At 54.5% G+C, this 23,751-nt stretch overlaps 1 protein-coding gene across 5 annotated transcripts; it reads right to left on the reverse strand.

The window, feature by feature from the left end:
- Positions 1-54: 54 nt before the first annotated feature.
- On the reverse strand, positions 55-22,928 carry ITGA7 (integrin subunit alpha 7). Of its 5 annotated transcripts, XM_074402725.1 has the most exons (28): positions 22,418-22,928; positions 21,646-22,319; positions 17,311-17,438; positions 17,132-17,211; positions 15,329-15,584; positions 14,746-14,823; positions 14,309-14,428; positions 13,150-13,357; positions 12,829-13,022; positions 12,385-12,473; positions 12,135-12,262; positions 11,883-11,978; positions 11,643-11,704; positions 11,341-11,510; positions 10,805-10,954; positions 10,054-10,169; positions 8,977-9,169; positions 8,814-8,894; positions 8,642-8,721; positions 8,456-8,530; positions 8,222-8,324; positions 7,336-7,512; positions 7,037-7,168; positions 4,141-4,254; positions 3,479-3,577; positions 3,264-3,389; positions 1,573-1,685; positions 500-657 (listed from the first exon to the last, which is right to left on the reverse strand). In XM_074402725.1, exons 2-28 carry the CDS (start codon positions 21,849-21,851, stop codon positions 597-599), a joined length of 3,435 nt encoding a protein of 1,144 aa, XP_074258826.1. In that variant the 5' UTR covers positions 21,852-22,319; positions 22,418-22,928; the 3' UTR covers positions 500-596. The 5 variants fall into 5 exon arrangements, with proteins under 5 accessions (XP_010348235.1, XP_010348234.1, XP_003939339.1 ...); XM_010349933.3 differs by lacking the exon at positions 1,573-1,685 and having other exon boundaries at positions 55-657; positions 22,418-22,927; XM_010349932.3 differs by lacking the exon at positions 1,573-1,685 and having other exon boundaries at positions 55-657; positions 14,692-14,823; positions 22,418-22,927.
- Between the last annotated feature and the right edge of the window lie 823 nt (positions 22,929-23,751).

Raw genomic sequence — 23,751 nt, forward strand, 5'->3', positions numbered from 1 at the left:
ACTAAGGTCAGAGGAGAGGAGAAACTAGAGAAGGAGGAGCCCCTGAGTCAGTGACACAGCCTTCTCCCTGACCCTCTAGGCTAAGGCACTTCTTAGGGAGCCAGGTCGTTGGTGTCCTGTTCTACAGGGTGAACGGGGGACAGAGGGATTAGGATCCCTTCTCCCAACCTCTGCATCAGGACGTCCCTGCCCTTCTCACCTCACCCCGTGGCCCTATCCCTGATTTACCTGCCCTCATCTCACAGCACTCTAAGGGGAAGCTGGGTGGAGGAGTTCTTGTGGGTGCGAGCGGTCTGTGCCCCTGAGGAAGGAGATCCTGCCAAATCTTGATGCGACACCAGCAGCCCACTCTACCCACTTCATCCCAAGGAGCCATCTCTGGGGAAGGGGTGGAGAGGAGCCACAAACCAGGCTGGACACAGGAACCTAGGCAGTGCCTGGCCCTGGATGCCCATCGGGGCCCAGCTCGGGGTGCCCGTCAGCGGCCAGGATGGGGTGTGCATCTGGGCCCTCCCGCCGGGGGCTGCCCCAGTTGTTCCTAAGGATAGTGCCCGTCTTCTCCTCCTTGAACTGCTGTCGGTCTTCCCGAGGAATCTTCACTGCATGGTACTGGGGCACGGTGGCCTCGGGGTGCTTCGCCCGTTTGAAGAATCCCATCTGTAAGGACACCAGGCCTGACCGTGAGGAGCCTGAAGAGCTGCGGTCCCTGGAGCAGACACCTAGTGCAGCGCAGCTCCTTGCCCTCACCATCCCTGCTGTGGCAGAAAGGAGACAGACTGAACAGCATCAAGTGCAGTGGGCAGCGCCCACAGTGATCCCATCAGTGCTGGGTCCCCGGGTTCTCATTCACAGCAAGACAGAGACCAGGAGAGGGTCCAAGAGACAGGACCAAGGGCATCTCCCTTGGTCCCCGAAAGAGAGGCTTGAGGGTGGAGCATCAGGACCTGACTCAAGATTTCCACCCACTCTAGCTTCTTAAGAGACCCAATAGTGTCCCCCAGAACACAAACGAGATCTGAGGAAGAAAGTGGCTTCCTAGACCCCTGCACCTCTAGAATAATGCCTCTCAAGCCCCATAAACATGCACCCTGTGTACTTATACCTCGGGCAGCATGCCCCTTACAGCACCTCCCTCCCATCAATACAGTAGTCTAGCCTCACCCTAAATCAGGACTATGCTGGCCCCTACACACCAGGCTGGGATTGTGCCCCTTGCACACTCACACTCAGAGGCCCAGGACTCCTACATGCTCAGACTGCATAGCATAGCACCTCCTTACACATTCATCTCCTTGCACACTCATGCCCATAGAAAAAGCATGCATGGGGCCACCCCACACTCCCACATGCTCACACTCCATGAGCCCACCAACCCTTGGTGCACGACTCAGGCTGTGGAGACTCACCCTTATATCCGCACCCTTCTAGTAACCTCTCACCTCACATCACTCTCATGCAATCTCATCTTTCACCCTCAACATTCCTGGTCCCCTGAATGCTGGGAATTCTCCTTATAGTCACACACATACATATCCACACACACATAGACACATGCACACACACAACTGTTACCCCACAGTCCCTGGACCCCCAACTTCCACAGCCGAAGGCTGCACAGCCAGACAGGCCCGGTGATAGTTGGTGGGAAAAGGCGAGCGCTGGCTGCTCCGATGGAAGAAGCCACACTGGGATGTCGAGGGAGAAGCAGGGCAGAGGAGGCAGAGGATGGGAAGATTGAGGAAGGATGGGAGCCCCCATCTCTGTTCTGTCTCCCTTCCATAGGAGCAGGGAGCAAGCATCCTGGGACCAGTTTTACAGAGGCATCAATCTCCCCTGAGACTGGGCAGGTTCCCAACAGCGTAGATGCCACTCCAGACCCTGGTCTACTGGTGACTCACACTTGCCAAAGGGTATGCTCCATCTGTGATTCATCCCAAGGAGCAGGTACAGGCAGGGGCAGTTCTCCAGAGCCCCAAGGACATGCATGGTTCTGAACACAGCCCCTGATGTGGCAGAGGGCTCAGCATATGACCCCTGATGATGTGTGTGATGCCCTGTACTGATGTGTGCATGTGTGTATTTTTACATTGAGCCTGAATGCCAATGTGATTCTGTATACAGCTCTGTGCATACAAGAATGCTTCCATGCAGAGCCTGGTATGTGGAAGCTCTGAGTTCCACCCTAAGGACGGTTCCCTGGAGGCCGCTCTCTATGCTTGTCGGCCTTCTTAGCCACTGTTACCTTTCCGGTTTTCACTGCCATGTTCTAATTAAGGCAGACCACACTTCTCTGCTGCCGTGACTTTGCCTACCATGGTCCGGCTGGACCCCACCCACCTCATCTCCTTACATCCTAACCCTACTACCCCACCCTCCTCTAAGGACTGCTTCCAGTGCCACCTCCTCTCAAGCTTTTTTCCTTCTAAACTCCCACTGCATTTTCTCAACTCAACACTTTCTGCCTTGTCCTTGACTACAGGCTCACCACTCCCACCCCATCAGACTATAAAATCCCTGAGAACAAGATCCACATCTGATTTCTTCTTTTTTCGCTGTTTTGGGGTTTTGGGGGGGAGGTTGTTTATTTTTGGGGGTTTTTGTTTGTCTGTTTTGAGATGGAGTCTCTGTCTGTCACCAAGGCTGAAGTGCAATGGTGCCATCTCAACTTACTGGAACTCCCACTTTCCGGTTCAATCAATTCTCCTGCCTCAGCCTCCCAAGTAGCTGGGTCTACGGGTGTGTGCCACCATGCCCAGCTAATTTTGTTTTGTTTTTTTTTTTTGTTTGTTTGTTTTTTGAGACGGAGTTTCGCTCTTGTTACCCAGGCTGGAGTGCAATGGCGCGATCTCGGCTCACCGCAACCTCCGCCTCCCGGGTTCAGGCAATTCTCCTGCCTCAGCCTCCTGAGTAGCTGGGATTACAGGCACACACCGCCATGCCCAGCTAATTTTTTGTATTTTTAGTAGAGACGGGGTTTCACCATGTTGGCCAGGTTGGTCTCAAACTCCTGACCTCAAGTGATCCAGCCGCCTTGGCCTCCGAAAGTGCTGGGATTACAGGCGTGAGCCACCACAGCCAAGCCTGCATCCGATTTATCTTTGAAACATCCAGGGACTAATAGAGTTCCTGAGACATGCAGGGTAAGTATTCAGTGCAGATTTGCTGAATACATGAGTGGGTAGGTGAGAGAACCACAGTACAAAAGGCTGCCCACCCAACCAGGAACTCCACCCCCATCAGCCCCACCCTCCCCCAAGTCTCACCTTCCACAGGAGCAGCACCAACAGTGCCAGCACCAGCAGCCCGGCAAGTACAGCCAGGAGGATAACCCACCAGGGCACTCCTTCTGCCACCACAGCCACGGGGTCCAAGTATACCATCACCGGGATCTGGGGAGTAAGAGGCCAATGGAGCAAGAGCTGGAGGGAGCAGGAAAGAAGAGAGTGCTCCCCACCCATCCCCCAGCCCTGCAGCTCACCACTGTGGAGGCATCTCGGAGCATCAGGTTCTTTATGGAGGACTTCACTGTGATGTTGGCTCGGACGATCACTTCCAGGGACTTCACAGCTGAGTACTCCTAAAGGAACAGGGAAGGAGACCCTTCTCCTAAATGTCCCATGACTCCCTCTCTCCCTGTAACCTCCTGAAATTATAAATGGAATGGGGCCCAACACAGAGGATGTTTCTGCCTGGTTTCAGTTAAGAGTATGCTGCATTTGGGCTGGGCACAGTGGCTCACATCTGTTATCCCAGCACTTTGGGAGATCAAGGGAGGTGGATCACTTGAGGTCAGGAGTTTGAGACCAGCCTGGCCAACATGACAAAACCCCATTTCTATGAAAAATGTAAAAATTAGCTGGCTGTGGTGGCAAATGCCTGTAGTCCCAGCTACTCAGGAGGCTGAGGCATAAGAATCTCTTGAACCCGGGAGGCAGATATGAACCCAGGAGGCAGATATTGCAGTGAGCTGAGATCGTGCCACTATACTCCAGCCTGGGGGACAGAGCAAGACTGCCTCAAAAAAAAAAAAGATAAAAAGGATGCTGCATTTGGACAGTGAGGAGGGAGGAGGAGAAGTGAGTCCCGGAGGGGCTTTGGGGGAAGAAGAAACACAAACTGGATCCCCAGTGGTATCCTCACCTCCAGAAAGGTGCTGTTCCAGAGACGGCCCCAGACACGCAGCACAGCCGCTCGGTCGAAGCTGTAGAGTGGGCAGCTGAACACCACACAGTTGGCAGTGCCCCGGGCGCAGTCCTGGAGATAAGGACAGACGGGGTCTAAGCCACTCAGCTCCACCCTGCTGAGCCTGCCATCTCTCCCATTTTCCTTACTTGCCCTTGAACTCCCCTCCTCCAGGAGGTCTTCTCAAACTAATCTTAGGGTCTGAAATAGCTGCCTACCCCAAATCGGAGCTATTTGGCTTTGAAATGCATGGGGCGGGGGCAGCAGGAAGGGGAATCTCTTGACAACACAGGCAGAGTAGCTTCCCAACTGATGCTCATGTTACCTAATGACAGTCCCATTTATTGAGCACCTACTATTGTCAGGCACTTATCTCATTTAAGCTTCTCAACATTCCCGAAAGGTACACATGATTATCATCTCTTTTTTTTTTTTTTTTTTTTTTTTTTTGAGACAGAGTGTTGCTCTTGTTACCCAGGCTGGAGTGCAATGGCGCGATCTCGGCTCACCGCAACCTCCGCCTCCTGGGTTCAAGCAATTCTCCTGCCTCAGCCTCCTGAGTAGCTGGGACTACAGGCACGCGCCACCATGCCCAGCTAATTTTTTGTATTTTTAGTAGAGACGGGGTTTCACCACGTTGACCAGGATGGTCTCGATCTCTCGACCTCGTGATCCACCCGCCTCGGCCTCCCAAAGTGCTGGGATTACAGGCTTGAGCCACCGCGCCCGGCCTATCATCTCATTTTTCAAAGGAAGAAACTGAGGAGGCCCAAGGAAGCGAATCGAACTGCCTCAGGTCACGCACTAGCAAAGCCAGTGAGCAGTGGAGCAAATATTTGAATTCAGGTCCGTATTCGGCAAAGCCATGCCCCTGCCCTAAACCCAAACTCCTTGAAGGAGGAGGAGGCTGCCTCAGAAGCTCCTGGGGGGACAGGGGACTCAGGCTCCGTTCTGTCCAGGACTGACCTAAATCCATTTGGCCCAATCACCACCTCATGACCCATTGGCCTGAAAGTTATGTTATATTCATCACACCACAATCCAGACTCAGAAGAATGACTTTGATGGTGTCTGAATTCTTTGAGTTACCTTCCATTTTGCCACTTTTGAGCTATTCAAGAATCCTCAGCCAAACTGTCCAAAAGCAAGGCCTTCTGCCTCTTTTGTAAAACAATCTACTTTAGACATTATGTTAAGCAAACTAAGCCAGATTCAGAGAGATAAATACTGCATTATCTCACTTATATGTGGAATCTGAAAGTGGAACTCATAGAAGCAGAGGGTAGAATGATTGTTACCAGGGCCAGGGTCGGGGGTGGGGATGGTTGGGGAGATGGAGGAGATGGTGGTCAAAAGATACAAAGTTTCAGCTAGAAGGAAGAGAGATCTATTCCTATAACAACATTGTATTTTTGAAACATATTGTATTCTTGAAAATCACTAAGAGAATAGATTTTAAATGTTCTTACCACAAAAATAAATATTCGAGGTGATGCATACGTTAATTAGCTCAATACAGCCATTCCACAGTATATACATAGTTCAAAATGTCACATTATACATGATACATATAATTTTTGTCATTTAAATAAATAAATAAATTTTAACAGTAAAACAAGACTCTATTTCAAAGCTCCCACTTAAAAAGGAGGCCTCTCAGAGGACATCAGTCACATGGAGAAGGGAGGACTATCCACGTCACAGAGCAACAGCCACGACACAGGTTCCCACCGCCCCTGGCGCTCTTTGGTTCACCTCAGGCCATGTTCCCAGGGGAGCTGAGGGCCCAGGGTGGGGACTCCAGCAGCTGCTCACATTCCCCTGCAAAGGGTCTCCTTGGCTCTACCTGGGGTTTACCTCCACCTCCTTACAATCAGAACAAAGACCCTCCTAATCTACGTCCCCACCACATTCTCACTGCCAGCCCCATCCTAGCAGGGAGGGGCACAGAGCAGGTACAGATCTGCTCAGTACCTTCACCTAAACAACACAACTCTGCGAAACAAGCAGAAAAAGGGAAAGCAAAGCTGCTCAAAAGGGACAGACTTAATGAATCATATACAATTTACTGTCGTCTTAATTATTAGAACTTTTAGAATTCATCATTTTTGCTGAGCACATGGCTCACACCTGTAATCCAAGCATTTTGGGAGGCGGAGGGAGGAAGATCACTTAAGGTTAGGAGTTCGAGACCAGCCAGCCTGGCCAACACGGTGAAACCCCGTCTCTACTAAAAATACAAAAATTAGCCTGGCGTGGTGATGCACTCCTGTAGTCCCAGCTACTCAGGAAGCCGAGGAAGGAGAATCGCTTGAACCCGGGAGGCAGAGGTTGCAGTGAGCTGAGATCATGCCACTGCACTCCAGCCTGGGTGACAGAGTGAGACTCCATCTCAACAACAACAAAAAATAACTTAGCGTTTTTAATATTGTAAAAATTGAGCATGTGTCCTTATACAAATCAACTTTTTTATCTTATAAGAGTTCAAAAGAACAGCAAACAGACCTCACAGTGTGAGGATGGGCTAACCCCATCCCATCGCCTATACAATATAATGCTTTATATAAACATGAGGTGAATCGACTGCTTGGCTGACTGGCTTCAGGTGGAGTGACCTGCTCCAGAGTGAGCACTTGCAGGGGCTGGGTGGGAAGGGGCTCTGCAATGTCAGCAACTGCCTCCCAGGCGCCCCCTCCCATGAGTTGTGACGGGAACCATCTGATCAACTTGCCCCGGGTGTTTGATCATCACGTATCTCAACAGGCTACCCTCCCTGGACACATAGCACCCTGGAGCTCTGTGCCCCACACCGCACACCCCCATTCTGGCTGCACCGAGTCTAGCCTGTGCTCACCAGGGTGATGTTTTTCTTCTTCTCAGCAGAGGACACTGGCCACCAGGACATGCTGGGCTCCTGCTGCTCACCAGGCTCCTGTTGCTCAGGCGGCTCCAGTTCCCGCCTCCTCCTATCCCTGCTGTCCACATCCTGGACGTGGAAGAGGGGGGTCCCAGTGAGTGTCCCTCCAATCACAGCAGTCCTGAGATCAAATCTCCTCCCCACCACCTTCCTCCTGGCCCATCACCATACTCACTCCCCTGGCCCCCCCATGACATCCCTCCCAACATGTAACCCCACCGCCACCTAAGCCTCACCAGGTGGAGGATGTTGGGCCTGGGAGAGCAAAGCCCTTTCTGCCCAGGCCCCTGACCGCCCTCCAGCTCCACCCGCATTGGGTACAGCAGCCACTTCCCATTGGCAATCTCATGGGGCCACATGATGTTGAGGAAGGCAGAGCCCAGGGTTTTGAGTGACTGGCCTTGGTTGGAGACCTGCAGGAAACGGAGAGTATGAGAGGAGGGACCTCAGTTTTTTTTTTGTTTTGTTTTGTTTTTCAATTTTTGTAGAGGCAGGGTCTGGCTATGTTGCCCAGGCCAGTCTCTTTCTGGGCTCAAGTCCTGCCACCTTGGCCTCCTATAGTGCTGTGATTACAGGCATGAGCCACTGTGCCCAGCCAAGAAACTTGGTTTTCAAGGGGATCTTAAATCCACAGAGATGGAAGGAGCAAGGGCTGAAAAGAAGGCCCTCTGGAAACAATTTCAACAAAGACTTGGGATCCTAGACCCCACCAGGCACCATTCTCTCCGCCTACCAAATCCAGGAAAACCTGGAAGTGTCCCTGGAAGGTGTGAGGAGAAGCCCCAGCCAAGCAAAGGCAGAGTTCTAAGAAGAGACATTAACCCCAGCCCCATGTTCCCATCCCCCAGCTGAGGCCCACAGCAGAGAAGCTTTCCTGGACTCCCATGGCCTACTAGACCAACAGATGAGACAGCCAGATAGAACAACCAGGAAATGGTCAAGTGAGGCCCCAGCAGAAACATCCACCCACAGTCAAGTTCCAGGTGCAGGGCAGAGGCCTCAAACTCGCTAGACCAGCATGCCGCCACGTGGTAAAACAGCCCCAGCCCTGGGGACACGGCTCAGCCTCTCTGCTGTGCCTAGGGGCCGAGGAGATGGAGGTGCCTCACCCCTGACACTTACCGTGACCTCATACTTGACCTTGCTGCCCACATCCCGTTCAGACTGCATGGCGCTCTCACCCCTCACCACTCCAGAGAAGAAGAGTTGCTGGGGAATGGCCATCCTGGCATGGAGAGGTCAGAAGAGGGGTGAGAAGGGCTGGGGCCTGGCTGAATAGAGGCAGGACCCTGGCCAGAGTTTGGAAGTGGAAATGCCCCCTCCCTCCAATGGAGGTGCCTCTTGGGCCAGGCTCACCCTGCAATGGACAGTGGCAGCTCAATGAAGACACGAGCTCGTGCAGAGACTAGATGCAGCTCCTGCTCACTGATCCTGGAGAGTGGGCAGGGGCAAGTGTGGACGTCGGGCACAGGCACCTCCCAAGGGGTCGGACAAGGCCAATATGACTGCCCCCACCTCACCCTCTGGCCCCGCCAGGCTTACGTGGCCAACAGCAGCTTCACCTCCAGTTCTGTGGTCTCAATGCTGATCCCTGAGGTGCTAAAGATGAGGTAGAAGGTGACCTAGGCCAAGGGTGAGAAGAGATTTGAGTCAGAGGTGGTCTACAGGCTTACGGAGGGGCCACTCACACAGGGATAAGGTCAGATATGCCAACCTGGGCACCTCTCTTCATGGGGTTCCCCAGCTCACACTCAACATGGGAGGCATTCTCATTGGACAGGCAGAGTGGCTTCTCCTGGAATGGGAGAGGAGGCAAGGTCAGTTTGGGTGACTGGAGCCCCTCAAGACCCCACCCCATCCTGTCCCCAGGTCCTCACCGCAGGGTCCAGGGCCCGGACTCCTGAGTAGTGCAGTGAGGCAGGAAGCATGACCAGGAGCTGGGCTTCATGGGCATCATCCCCATCAGCCTGGGGCTGGGCTGGGTCCGATGGCAGGTTGGTGACCATCAGCTCCAGGCCAATGACCGGCTGCCCACTCAGTGCAAACAGGGCTGTCGTTCCGTCCGCATCCCTGGAGAGTCAGACCCCACTCCCGCTAAGTTCTGAACACCTCCCCCAACCACTGCCCCTGCCGGCCAGCTCCCCCAGCACCTGCCTCCACTCCCTGAGCCTCGCCTCCCACTCCAGGTCCCCATCACACCGGTCCAAGCCTCAAGCCTCTGTACACACGACTGGGAGTCACACCTCCATTCTCATCTCAGTTCCAGCATTATTGTCCTTGGGCAAGTAACTTAACCTCTCTAGGCCCCAGTTCTCCATCTATAAAATGAGACTAACAATTCCTACCTCACAGAGGTCTGAAGACTAACCAATGAGATGTATGTAGACTGCATATAATTAGTGTACTGTGAAGGATTGCTATTCCTTGCCATGGGAGCCCCCGCACCCCATCACTGACCCTCATTTCAGCCATTTTATTTTTTTTTAAGACGGAGTTTCGTTCTTCTTGCCCAGGCTGGAGTGCAATGGCACAATCTTGGCCCTCTGCAACCTCTGCCTCCCAGGTTCAAGTGATCCTCCTGCCTCAGCCTCCCAAGCAGCTGGGATTACAGCCATGCACCACCACGCCCAGCTAATTTTTATATTTTTAGTAGAGATGGGGTTTCACCATGTCGATCAGACTGGATGTCTTGAACTCCTGGCCTTGGGTGATCCACCCACCTCGGGTGATCCACCCGCCTCAGCCTCCCAAAGTGCTGGGATTACAGGCGTGAGCCACTGCGCCCGGCCCCTCAGCTCAGTCTCCTAGGTCATCAACAGGTCCTCTTCCACTTTCTGCCCTCTCGGCTAAGCCCCTCCCATTGACTGGTCCTCTTGAGGTGGTTTTCTCTCATTCCTTGAACTCTGTCCCACGCACCCAACCCTCCCCCCCACCCCGCTCTCTGCCCGCCTCACATGGGTAGAGGCTGGAATTCTGTGTCGCTGACCCGGGCACAGAAGCGGGCACGGACCAGCTGCAGATTGCTCTGGCAGATCTTGTCTTCACCACAGCCTTGCTTCAGAAAGTGGATCTGGGGAGAGGCATTAGATAAGGGGCATTCCTAGGAGGTAAGGCAGGGGGCAAACCTGTCACCATGGCATACGGTGGGTTTGAGTATCACAGGATTAAACAAGCTGTGCTCCACTCTCAGATCTGCTGCTTACTAGCCGTGTGATCCTGAGCGACGTCCTCTCTTCTGGAGAGGAGTGAAACAATGGGAGCTCTACCATGCCATGGTAGAGACTAGCAGCAAGTCAAGAGCTTGCCACACTGCCCCAGCTCAGGTGCATGTAACTGAGGTCCAGATTTAGAACACGAAGAGAAGGCAAGGGCACCACTTCTGGGCCAGCCATAAAAGCCATGCAAGGGGTTTCATGTCCCCTTTTCCAACTGAATGGGATGAAAATGACTTCAAGGGCTTGGAGGCCACATTTGAAGATGACAGAATCCCATCAACTTGAGCCCCGGACTGAATACATGGAGCAAAGGAGCTCTGTCCCCTTGACTAGGAACACATGGTCATTTGGGCACCTAGAGATATGAGGAATTACCGGAGTAGCAAAGGTGAAGGAGCGCTGTGAGCTATGAATGGATGTCACTGGGGAGGGACCATGATCTTTGCCCTCCCCGCTCCTCCTCCTGGGCCAAACCAGAACCCATGCTCACCTCTGCCCGCTGGGTGCTGGGCTGGTGGGCATTGAGGATGGGGGCCACTGGGGGCAGCCCCTGGCCAGGAGCCTGTCGCCGGAGCCGAGGGGTCTGCAGACTGTAGGACAAGGTCACTACAATGGCCCGAAGCTTGTCTTTGATGTTTTCCTAGGAAGAGGAAGGGCTGTTTCTCGCTGGAACAGTCTCCCGGCCTCAGCCCTGCTCAGTGCCCCGGCCACTCGTAGGACCAATTCTGAAACTTGGAAGGAAGCTTAGGGAGATGGAGGAGAGAGCTGGAGAACTGAGCAAGGAGGAGGGAGAACGACGGGTAGGGAAGAGGTGAAACCCAGGATTCAGGGCTTTGAGGACCAGATGTGATGATAAAAGTTGCCATCTCCTCCTCCAGGGAGTGCAGAAATGACAGGAGGAGGCAGCAGGTGAGGAGGAAGTGAGCTCAGAAGACAGGTTTCCACATGTCTAGGTCTTAGAGAAAGGCACGTGTGTGCTCAGGAAGAAGCAGCTAAGAGGAGTCACGGAAAAGCGTCAGTGTCCACCTGGAGCTGGAACATGGCGTCTCCACAGACTCGGTCATGCTGGTGCTTCAGCCACACGGTGCCCGAGGCCTGGTGCTTGGGTTCATCTGGGTTACGGCTCAGGAAGGTCACACGAGGTACCTGGCCCCGGAGCCTCCGGTCTGTGTCCCCGTCTAACACGTAGTCCAGGGCTGTGGTGTGTTGGGAGAGAAGGAGCCGCTGAGCCGGGGAGCTGCTCCAGCTGACCCCATCCCCAGGGTGCTCTTCTCTCCACTCTCCGGGAAACCCACAAGGGTGAGCCGCAGGAGGGGGGCCGCACTCACCCACAGTAGGGTTGTAGCTGCTGGGGACTGCAATGTAGCTGAAACAGACCCTTAGGTCCACACTGCGGGGACAAAGGGTGGCTCCTGAGCCAAACGAGGCTGATGGGACAAGGCCCCCACCCCCACCCATCTGTCACATCCTGTCACAGCCCCACCCCAGCCCCAAACTGCGGAGATAAAGGGATCAAGGGGAGGGCAGGAGAAGCTGCCAGGGTCCAGGTGCCCCCGATCCCTCCTCACCAGACCGAGTGGCCGCCAGCACAGTTGGGCTGCTCCAGGTCAATGCTTCGAGGAGCAATAGAGACCTCATGGGAGACATGGAGGACGGGTCTGGCCCTGGGATTGGGGAGTCAAAGGCACAAGAAACATGAGAACGTGAGGCTGGGAGACACTCTTAAGCATCAGATTTGCCCCTGGGTGGTGGCGGAGGGGGTCAGAGTCACAGGGAGGGGCTCACGGCCTCAGGGAGGGAGAAAGCGCTGGGGGGCTCACCTGAAGAGCACGACAGTGTCAGCCAGGGAGCCCACCAGCAGGTCAGGGTATTGGTTCCCATCCATATCCAAGTTGCCTGACAGGGAGTAGCCGAAGCTCTTGATGCCCACAGCCTCGCCCTCCAGCACCTAGAGAACCAGCTGTCAGCCCCCCCCAGTCCCACCTCCCGCAGGCCTCTGCCTCCCCTAATGCCTCTGCTACCCCGCTTCCGCCCACACACCCACTCCCTCATCCCAGCGACTCCCTTCACCTGTGAGGGTTTGGTGACAACGCCCAGGCTGCTCCCATGGTAGATGAAGACTTTCCCGTCCCCATCAAAGGGGGCACCCACTGCAATATCTGCAGGGCACAAGGAAAAGGCCGTCCCGCTGGCTCGGAGCACAGATGAGGTCCAGGCCTCAACTCTCCCCCAGTCACTCAGGTCTGTTTTCTATTTTATTGGGAGGCTACAAAATCCCAGGCACTCTATAAACATCATCGTCAATCCTCTTGGCCACTCCCCGAAGATATTACTAACGCAAAAAGGTTAGGAAACTTGCCAAGGTCAGAAAGCTGGGAAATGGTAAAGCTCAGACATAAGCTCAGGGACCCTCTCTCCCTGGGTCCTCAGAAGACCACAACCTGACCTCTGAGGGGCTCCCCCGTCCCTCCTCGGGCCCTCCCTCCCCTGAGCCCTTCCAGTTCCCAGTCACACCTGGAAAGCCATCTTGGTTGAGGTCCCCCAGGGCAGCCAGGCTGATCCCAAACATGGAGTCAGGGGAGCCGCAGAGCCGGAGCGGGGAGATTCCGGTCCAGTGGCCCCCCTGGTTCAAGTACACATACACGGCACCCCCCAGCTCTTCTTGGCGCTCAAAGAAGTAGGGGGCACCCACTATCAGGTCTGGCCAGCTATGGAGAGAAGGAAACATTCAGTGTGGGTCCTCCCTGGCCAGAGGAGCCAGCAGGAGGTGCCAAAGGCCACTCATATCTCCTGGACCCAGCCTCCCCCAGGTGGCACGGCCCTGCACCCACTCACCCATCACTGTTGAGGTCAGCCACAGCCAGCGAGTAGCCGAAACCGGAGGTCAGGCGCTCCCCAGACAGCATAGCCTCGGGCACCAGGCGACTGGCGCTGTCCTTGCGCAGGATGACCACGGCACCCTTGTGGTTGGCACGGGGAGCCCCAGCCACAAAGCTCAGCTCTTCTGCACGCACCAGACCTTTCCCCGAGTCAATAGAGAAACCTGGGGGAATGATGACTTACCCCTGAGTCTTCACCCCAAGCCTCAGAAGCTGGGGTGTGTCACGGCTCCCCTGGCCCCTGCCCCCTCCCCACAGGCTAAGAGCCCAGTCACAGCTCCCCCGGCCCCTGCCCCCTCCCCCAAGTTGAGAGCAGAAAGATAGGTTCCCCCCAAGTCATCAGCACCACAGCTGGATGGACAGCTCTTCCTCCCCACAGGGCCTGGCAGCTCCCCACACCCACCAGGCCCAGAGACAAGCTTGGCACAAAAAGTGCAGTGAGGTCAGCCTCAGGGACGGGGCAGGAGAGAGAAAGGTGATGACTGAGAAAGCCAGGAGCCCAGGCAGGAGGCCGAGCACAGCGGCCCCACCTGCCCACACCCAGGGAACTAGAGGAGAGGGCAAGTCCCTCTCAAGCCCGGTCCCACCCAGTGCACCTCTTTCCCCCCACTGCCTCATCCTGGCTGGGAGGGGTAGTCTTCACATAGATGAGGGGGAGGCGAGGGGGAGTGAGAGAGAGCCTGCTTCCCCCAAACATCTCCCAGGCCTGGTTTCCTCCTCCTCTGCAGAGGGATGCAGATGAGACAATGAGAGGGACTTACCAACAACACTAGCCCTTTCTTCAGTATGTGCCCACCATCCATCCCTCAGGGAAAGTCCGCCTAGAAGGCAGGACTGTCGTTCCCAGGATATCCTCAGCCCTGGCCCTCTCACTCCACCTGGATCTTCCTCTATGGAGACCCCTGGCTCACAGCCCCAGAGGCCATCAACCTTGGGGCCTCCTCTTCATAGGCCTGGTCACTGGACCCAGTTCTTCTCTGCAATTTGGGCCCAATGTGTGTCTCCCTGGGTGTGTGTTGGGGAGGAGATTATAAGACAGCAGAGGTCGAGTTCCCTGGGGAAGGAGGGGAGGCTGGGCCACGACCCTAGAGTCCAGGAGGTGGGAGCTTACAAACCTAAGTAGCTATTCAGGGCCAAGTCTCCGGCTGGTCCTGGGAGCCGGTCAGCAGGGTCCAAAGTTTTATACACCAGCTGGTCGGGGTCTGAGCTATCAATGTTGGTCACAAAAAGCAACCCTGTGGGGGGTGGGGGGAGACACCAGGGAGGGGACATCCAGAGAAGGGGCCACAGAGTAGGGAGACAGAGCCACAGAAAGGCCAGAAACAGGTGAAAGAAGAAGAAGTAGAGAGAGAAAAGAGACCAGAGAGATCACAGCCAGACCAAAAGACAGACAGGGTGAGAGGCAGAAACGGAGACAGAAGGATGGGAGCATGGAGAGGGAGGACAAGAGAGAGGGGCAGAGGATTAGAGCGGCTCTGGGCCGGGGAGGGGTCCCTACCAAAGTAGCTGTTGGCAGGGACCGGGATGAGGCGGGGGTCCTGCTGCTTCTCACCCCCCGCCTCGTAGGGCCCGTCGTCCAGGTCTGCCAGGTCCGCTGAGCCCTGTGCACAGAGCTCCACCCTGGCTGTGCCTGCAAGGACAGTCCTATTAGTGCCGGGGCAGGGCACAGAGAGCACCCCTCAGGCTGGACACTGAGTTAGACAGGCACATGGGGAAGCCCCTCCTCTTCTTTCCAGCCCTCTCTCCACCCCCTCCCCAACCCAGGCTTCCTGGGGGCCCCCAGTTGTGGCATCACACTCACCGAGTGTCAGCTCAGCCAGCAGCAGCGTGCGGAGACGGGAATGGCAGTGATGAGGTGTGGGCTAGTGTGTTGGAGCATGCAGGCCCCAGCTGCGGGCCCAGTGTGCCCTTGGGGCTCATGCCAGCATGTTGAGGAACACTTGGCCATGCAAGGGAAAGGCAGTACCCCCCACATTCGCATGTGCACTAGCTCAACGGGGTGGAAGGCATGGCAGTGCCCTAGGGCCATACAGCAGTGCACACGTGGTCATGCTTGGCCATGTGCTGTCCCCAGCCCTGTCTCTGAGGTGAGAGGAGGTTTTGGTCCCTTCTCCCCTCCCCAAGGAATGACTCACCCTTCCAATTATAGGTTCCTGGGGCCCCAAAGAGGAGGTAGTGGCTATCAGGGGAGAAGGCGGCAGCTGTGCCCTGCTGGCAGAACCCAAATTGTTCATGGCCTTGGGGGCGCCCCTCACAGAACTTCCATTCCCCACCATCCAACTCATCCCGGATGGCCAGGTCCTGGCTGAGCACAAAGCAGCGACCAATCATATCCCGTGTCTCCAGGATCTGGTCCACTCGCTGCCGTGCCTCATATCGGTGTGCACAGGTCTGGGGGAGGAAGGGATGGGGATCGTTTCACTCTGTGGGCCAGGGACCTGCTTGAAGCCTGCTGCCCACATACAGCGGTTTGGCAGATACTGATATGTGTGTGCTCACACACGCACACACACACGCACATACACGCACACAAACGCACACACGCACACACATACACACACCCCTATGCCGGCACCACTCAGGCACCATTACCCTGCCAGTGTTACGGAGGCCCATGCATAACCCAGCATCCTGTCTGCACCCACTTCTTGCCTTCAAATGGAGATGTCCTTGTTCCACATTCTGCCTGGAGCCAAAAGACACTACTAAGCCACCACACAGGGTGTGTGTCTCCCCAGTCATATCACAGTCCTCCAGAATGCCAAGCTTGGCCCCATCCCCGGACTTTGTTGTTGTTGTTTGAGACAGTGCTGCTCTTGTTGCCCAGGCTGGAGTGCAATGGCACGATCTCAACTCACCACAACCTCCGCCTCCCGGGTTCAAGCGATTCTCCTGCCTCAGCCTTCCAAGTAGCTGGGATTACAGGTATGTGTCACCATACCCAGTTAATTTTTTGTACTTTTAGTAGAGACGAAGTTTCTCCATGTTGGTCAGGCTGGTCTTGAACTCCTGACGTCAGGTGATCCGCCTACCTCAGCCTCTCAAAGTGCGGGGACTCCAGGCATGAGCCACCACGCCTGGTATCCCTGGACCTTTGTGTCTTCACCTCATCTGCGAAGAATTTCCTTTCCTTTTCACTCTCCAAGTATTACTTTTTTTTTTTGAGGCAAGGTTTCACTCTGTTACCCAGCCAAGCTGGAGTGTAGTGACACAATCATGGCTCACTGCAGCCTCCAGAGCTCAAGTGATCCTCCCACCTCAGCCTCCTGTGTAGCTGGGATTACCGGCATGCACCGCCATGACTGGATAATTTGTTTTTATCTTTTGTAGAGACGGTGTCCCACTGTGTTGCCCAGGCTCGGTATTATCTATTATTAAAAGCCTGGCTCAAATCCCCCCATCTGCAGAAGTCTTTTCTCTCCACTCCTCCTTTGGACTTTTATAGACTGGAGACTAGACCACTCACCTAACATTAACCAGATTCTGCCCCATAGTGACCTGTATTGGTAATTGTGTGTCTATGCATGTTACTGAAAGATACAGAGAGAGAGAAACAGAGAGCCACAGAAAAAAAAAAAATAAAGAGAGAGAGAATGGGAATCCCCATAGCCATTGGGCATGGCCCAGGCTTTCCCTGTGTTTGTACATCCTCTCTGAGTAACTAGTACAACGCTGATGCTTAAAAGGTTCTCAATAAGAGTTTGACAAATGGATGGATGGATGAATGGACAGACGTTTACATTTATAAGGACGAGGACTATGTCTCATACCTTTTCATATCTCCCTGGTATACTTGGAATCATACCATGTTCCTAATTTGCGTTGTCTAAGCACAGCTGTGCATATGCACACACCATAAACACACACACACACACACACACACACACACACACACACACACCCCATCCTTGCATTCAGTCATGAGAAGTAGTACTCACAACAATCTTGCCCCCAGGCCCCTGGCTCCGAACACTGACTCCCAACCACTGGTTCTCCTTGCTTTCCTTCTGCACATCAGCTGGAGGCAGGACACTGGGAATTAGGGGAGGGAAGAGGAGCCCACGTCCACTCCTCCCCCATCACACGCTTCCCCCAATCCGTTCATGCAGGGCCACACCTCCCTGGTCGATGTCCACTCTGTAGCAGTCCGTCTCCTCCAGGCTCAAGGGACAAGCAAAGAGGCCTCCAGTGCGATTTGCCTGCTGCCCAGGAAGAGCCAGGGCCTGGGGAGCCCCCACCAGCAGCCTGCAAATGGTGCAAGGGCAGGAACAGGAGTTAGAGCGCCGAACGATCCAACCTTCTTAGAGCTGCCCAGGCCCAACCCCTCAGTACCAATGAGAGTGTTAAAAGACTAAAGAGAAGGGGTAAATGTCAGTTTTCACAAACCCTGGCAAGGACAAATTAATATACTTGGTCATCACGTTGCATGTACACACTGTCTGGATGACGGACCAACATGCGCAGTAGATATATATACACACACACAAGGTAACTCGACAGCCAGCCCTGCTAGTTTGAAAGAACCGCCTGTTCCCAGCACCTGTTCCCGAGTAGGCCTTCCCTACCCCTTCCTTGGCCCCATCCCCAAGCTCTGCCCTGCTCCCCAACCCAGTCCATTTGAAAGCCAGCCAGAAATGCCAAGAATGCTGGGAGCAAAAGTAACAGGGGCCCAGACTGGCACCAGAGTGTGGCTCAGGGACCAGTTTCAGAGGCCAGGCAAGAGGCTAGATATGGACCCACTTCCCTCGGATCAGGGACCCAGCAGAAACCCCACCTCCAAGAAATTGTGCCAGCCCAGGATTCAATCAGCCACTCCGGCTGGCACGGAGGTAGGGACAAGTTTCTCATTCTGCCTCCAATTCTACCCCATTCTCTTCTCCACATCCTGAATTCCCTTCCCCATCCTTCCTTCTCCTCCCCACATCCATGATTTCTCCTTCCCTTCCACCCCCGACCCCCACCCAGCCTTCTCTCCTGCCTCCCCCTCGGCCTCTTTCCCAGCTACAACTGTCTTGGCAGGACAATTTTCCATGATCACAGCCAAGGCGGCTTCCCCAGGGGAGCACTGTGCTGGGAATGGAGGCTGCCTGGGTCCCCTGGGGCTGAATCCCCAGGCCAGGAGTGAAGGCGGGGTGAGGCGAGATGACTGACACCCAGCTGGCTCCACGGGTCCTCTCTTTGCAGAAGGAGAGACTCAGAAGTGGCAGCAGGACAAACCTCAAAGCCTCTCTCCCACACTCTTCTCCTCCGTCTCCCTTCCTGGGGGGCAAGGCCCAAAACCATGTTAGGCAATATTACAGACAGGCATCTGTGGGGCACTGTGCCAGGTCTGATGGGGAGGAGGGGGACGGCAGAGAACCATTCTTCCTTCCCACAACTCCTCCTCATCTCTTAGCAGCTGCCATCCCTTGTCAGAGCCACTGTCAAGACAGAGAAGGGGTATAGGGAGTAGCAGAGGGCATTCAACTACTTATTGAGAGTCTGTCACATGCCAAGTCCTGTGTCAGGCGCTGATGGGACAAAAGAATCATATTTATTCAGCACCTACTATGAGGTCAGGTCTGAGGCTAGACACCAGGGATATGAGAAACTCATTCGTCACTGTCCACATATGTGCCAAGCACCAGGATAGGCAAGTCACATGCATTATGTTATTTAATCTTCACAATGGTCCTATGAGATAAGGATTCTTTTCTTGTCTTTCGGATGAGGAAACTCACTCAAAAACATTAAGCAGTGATGCTGGAATTCAAATCCACATCGGCCTAACTCGAACACTTTGTCACTCCGCCCAATGACTGACCTGTCTCTAGAACACTGAGAACACCCCAGAAAAGGAAGAAGAAAGAGGGGAGGTGTGGGTAGCCTGGGCAGAAAAGGAAACGAAGTGATACAGCCCTGTGCAAATAAATGGCAACCTTCAGGCAAGTCAGCAGTGCCCCCAACCTCCAGACAGAGGTGGCCATCTCTCAGGATCAGGCTGTCTTTTCATCTCTGTGCTTGCCCCAAAGGGAGTGTCAGGATGTGTGTACTGAACACACAGATTTTGTGGACTCATAGAGATACCCAGCATCACAGCTGGTCAGTGCATAGCTAAGCACCCAGAGAAGCTAACTTTGTTCTATGTGCACATCTCCTCTGGAGGCCAAAAGTAGGGAGGAGAGGAGGGGCCCATATGGAGGAAAGAAGCTGAGTGCATAGGTATGCCCAGTCCACTCCTGGTGGAGAAGAGGCCAGCTGATCCCTAGTGGAACAAGAGCATCCACCAACAGCCTCTCTAGTCCCTCCACCTCTGGTCCAGCCACACACACACTCCTTCCCGGCTTTGTGCCATGAGCCTGGCCACCCCAGGCTTCTGGACAGCCACAGTGCAGCCACTGCAGAGAGAAAAATACATATATTGGCAGCTAGGGACAGAGGGACCCCCGGGAGCTTAGGTAAGTGAAAACAAAGGAGTAGCCCACGACCACTGCACTTCGCGATTCTCCACACACTCCAGGGCCCCAGCCCAAGTCCAGCCCCTCTTTAGCCCCTCTCAATCTGGGTGGCCCTCTGGGGAGGATGCTTGGCCTGGAAGGCTGGCTCAGCCAGGAAGGCCCTCTAGCCAAGCGTTTGGATCCAGGATCTCTGTAAGGCGCCCTGTGAATCACAATACAAGAATAGCAGTACTACTAACACTTTCACAGCACTCACTGTGGGCTATGCACTATTCTAAGCATTTTACATACATTAAGAACTCTTAATCCGCACAACAACCCTACATAGTAATACTACTGTTTATATCCATTTTACAATTGAAGGAAATAAATGAGGCTGGAACCACACAGCAAAGGTTAGACCTCAAAGTCGCATCCCAGAGCAAGACTGAAAGCCATCAAAGCAGACCCGAAGTTCTTTTCATCAGTGAGTGCTAAGGCAGGCGACCTGCAACTCAAAAGCTAGGGACTGAGCAGGTGCCTGGCCTCTCACATGCCCCCCGGCAGCAGAGCACCCCCTGCTGGAGCAAAAGCAGAGTGAGACAGTCACGCCCTCTGGGAATGCCCCCAGCTTGGCTCTGGGAGACAGAATCAGGGGCCACCTTCAGAGAGGAGGGGGAAACAACAAGAGACCAAGCTATTAAAAATAACCTAGAATTTGCCTGGAAATAGCTTAGGGAGTTCAGCATGTCCTAAAAAGGCCTCCAGTCCTGGAACTCTGGCAGATGGGGGAAGAAGGGAGGGAGGGAGCAAATGTGAATGAGGAGGCAGATGGCAAACAGGAGAGGAGGTGAAGTCTGTTGCTTTCTACCTCTCCCAATGTTTTGGGGACCACCGACCTTGCTACCAGATGATAGGGATAATGGAAGAAGAAAGATTAGAGCTAGGCCCCCACTCCCTGAGCAAGTGAGAAGAAATGAGCTCTTGTCCCTGCCCCCTGCCCCTAGACCAATAGTAGGGGAGAAGACAGTCCCGATGGACAGCATTGATCCCAGTAATGGATACTTAGTGTGGCTTAGGCACCAGCTGAAGAGAGAAAAGCCCCCTAGCAGGAGCCAGTGAGAGGCTTTCACCTCTGGCCTCTCTTTTTACAGTCGGACATGTAGCAAGAGCCGAAGATGCAGGCAGCATGACACAGGACCCACACAAAAGTATATCCATCTCCCATGGGTCCTGAACTGATTCGAAAGAATTAGAATTGCCCTCCCTCCCTTACTCCTCCTGGCATTTCCCCACCGTGAGATTCCTGGAGTTGGAAATTTCCTGAGGAGGAGGAAGGGGAGCAGCCTGGCCAGCATCCTTCCTGGATCTCTCTCACTGCTACGGTTGCCGCTGCTGCTGCTGCTGCTACTACTATTACCAGTAGTTTTGGAGGCTCAGTTTTTTGCCACTCTCTATCACCAAGCCACCTACTGCAGGCTGCCAGACCTGCAGACCCTCTCCCAATCTTCCCGTGATCCTAAGCCACTGAAGTGGCAGCTCTCTCCTGACCTTCCAGTGCCCTGCTGCCCTCATCCCACCCATGGCGATGCTCTGGCAGAAAGTTATTTCTGGAGTCTGCCCTGCATCCCTCTCACGGCACCCTCAACCTCTGTGTCCTTTCCATCTCCTCCCGTTCTAAGCAGAGAGAGTCTCCCTTCCTTGGGAAATTCAGCCCTTGGAAGAAGCAGGAGAGCCGCAGGCCCTGGGACTGGATCAAGGATGCAAGTTAGGAGAAAAGGCCCAGAAGATGGTTTGCTGCCAAGACAAGAACCTTGCTCTCATCCCTAAAGCAAAATGCTGGGTCTCGGGGCCAGAGAGTGCAGCTTCAGACCCAAGGCAGATGAGGCAAGGCTCCAGGTTGGGGTGTGAGATGTCTGTGGGCAGTCTAGGTGTTGGTGGAGCTGGAAAACAGAGAAATGAGGTGGCCCGCAGAGTGGGGAGGGGGTCGATCTGTGGCTCGGACATGGGGACTCTGGGCGGGTGCAGTGACTCACCAGCTCTGGGGTCGCGGCTGCAACTGCCGGTGCAGGGCCACAGAGAAGCCGAAGAGGCTGCCTGGCTCGCCCTCCTTGCGCAAGGCACCCATCACGTCCAGATTGAAGGCGACAGCCCGTGAGAAGAACAGTTCGACGAGCAGGGAGCCAAGAAAGTAGCAAATCCAGGAGGCCCCCCAAGGGTCGCGGCTCCGAGCCCCGGCCATGGCACGATCCCCGCGCGCGCTCCCAGCGATTGCAAGGGAACTCTCGCGCGCCCCAAGCCCCAGGTCCCCCTAGGCGCGTCTCTGGTCTCCGAAGTCTCGTCGGTCTTTCTGAAGTCTCCCAGTCGTTCGCCCCACCAGCCCTCCCTCCCGTGGTCCGCCGCCCCAGCACCCGCTAGGACAACTACAGCAGCCGCAGCTCGGGCGTCCACTCCGGCTCCCGCCTTCTCTCCCGCGGGCACCGCCCAGGCCCCTCCCCCGGCCCCGCCCCTCTCTCCCGCGGCAGGTGGAGACCCAAGCGCGTCGCCTAGAGGATGCCCAGGCTGGTGGCTGGGGTGGGAACTGGCCTTGCTGACCCCCCCACCACCACGCCCCCCAAGGCCAGTACCGGCTCCGGCTCCGCCCCCTCACGGAGCTCTCCTCCTTCTCCCCGAACTCCATCCTCGGCCTGGGAGTGGTGGAGGCGGCGCCCTGGAATGCGGAGAGAGAGAAGTACCAATAGAAAAAGAGAGGCCGAAATAGAAGAAGGAGAGTAAGAGATGAGAAGTGGGAAGACGCTAAAAGACAACCTGGGAAAAGAGATTTGCAGATAGAGAGGAAATGAAGGAGGAGCGGTCCTGGGCCTGGGTCCGGTGTGGCTCTCCGTGCTCCCGGTTCCCCCTGGTCACATAGAGCACTCCTTCTGCTGTTGGGATCAGACCGCTGCCCTCCCCCATCCTACCCCATACCCCGCCCCGAGCCCGCCAACGACCACAGCAGTGCTAGCCACATCGTCAGGATTCAAAGGAACAGAGAAAAAGACAGAGGCAGGAAGAGTGAGAAAACTCGGGAGATAATGGGGAGCAAAAGGAGAAACGGAAAAAGGAAAGGAATGGAGAGGAAGAAAGACGGGCAAGAGGTTGGTTGACAAGGGATGGAATGAAGGGAGAAAAGAAAATGACTGGGGATGATTACAGGAAGAGGAAATTAAGCAGTGGGGAGCGGAGTGGGTGTCAAAAGAAGGCAAAGGTGAAGAGACTGGACCCAAGAGGCAGAGGGATGTAAAGGGTGTCCCCAGCTACTAGATCCTTCCCAGGACTGCACATTTCCTATCCGTGAAACGGGAGGACAGGGGAGGGGGCAGAGTCCTGGGCTGGCTCAGCAGGACCTGGGTGGAGCCGAGACGGGATCTCCACAGGGACCCAATGGCTGTCCCTCTTCCTCTCTCTTTCCCTCAGGCTGGGACAGAAGCAAAGGGGTGGGCGGACACTTTCCAACTCTCTGCTATTTATAACTCCGATACAGAAATGGGGCCAGGAGGAGAGACAGGAAATAATTTGGCACAATGGGAACCCCATTTGCTCCCACTTCCCCTTCCTTCACCTCCTGCTTACTGGTGTTGGTCTCGTGAATATACATCTGTCCATCTTCCCTTCTCTATCTGGTTTTGTCTCATCCCAAATTCTATTTTGTCATCATTCTTGTCTCTGTCACACTTGGAATCTTTCTCAGAGTATTTCTCAATGTTTCTAATGTTGTCTCTGCCCTTCAAACACTATCATATTCTTATGATTCTCTCTTCTCCTTCCCTTTCTTGAAAGTTCCAGTGTGTGACCTACCACATTCCTCTTCCTGTGTTCTCTTCATCTCTCCTACTTCATTGTTCAGGATTATACTTACTTGAAAAAAAAAAAAAAAAAAAAAGTAGGTTCTCACTCTGCTGGCCCTGGGATAGTGTTTGCCTTGGGTAAGTTAAGAGACATTTGGAAGTTTGGCCCTCCGTTCTCCTTCATTTATTTATTTATTTATTTATTTATTTATTTATTTATTTATTTATTTATTTTTTAATAGAGATGGGTTTTCACCATGTTGGTCAGGCTGGTCTCGAACTCCTGACCTCATGATCAGCCCACCTCAGCCTCCC

This window comes from Saimiri boliviensis, chromosome 7, assembly GCF_048565385.1.
Source record: "Saimiri boliviensis isolate mSaiBol1 chromosome 7, mSaiBol1.pri, whole genome shotgun sequence".
Taxonomy (NCBI): Eukaryota; Metazoa; Chordata; class Mammalia; order Primates; family Cebidae; genus Saimiri; species Saimiri boliviensis.

Excerpts from the sequence above, each read along its gene's own strand:
- ITGA7 (XM_010349932.3), bottom strand. The coding sequence starts at position 21,851 with ATGGCCGGGGCTCGGAGCCGCGACCCTTGGGGGGCCTCCTGGATTTGC. Across the intron at positions 17,212-17,310 it reads AGTGGACATCGACCAGGGAG|CTGATGTGCAGAAGGAAAGC; the intron begins GTGTGGCCCTGC and ends TCCTGCCTCCAG. Across the intron at positions 11,705-11,882 it reads GCTGGCGGCCACTCGGTCTG|TGTGGACCTAAGGGTCTGTT; the intron begins GTGAGGAGGGAT and ends TTGTCCCCGCAG.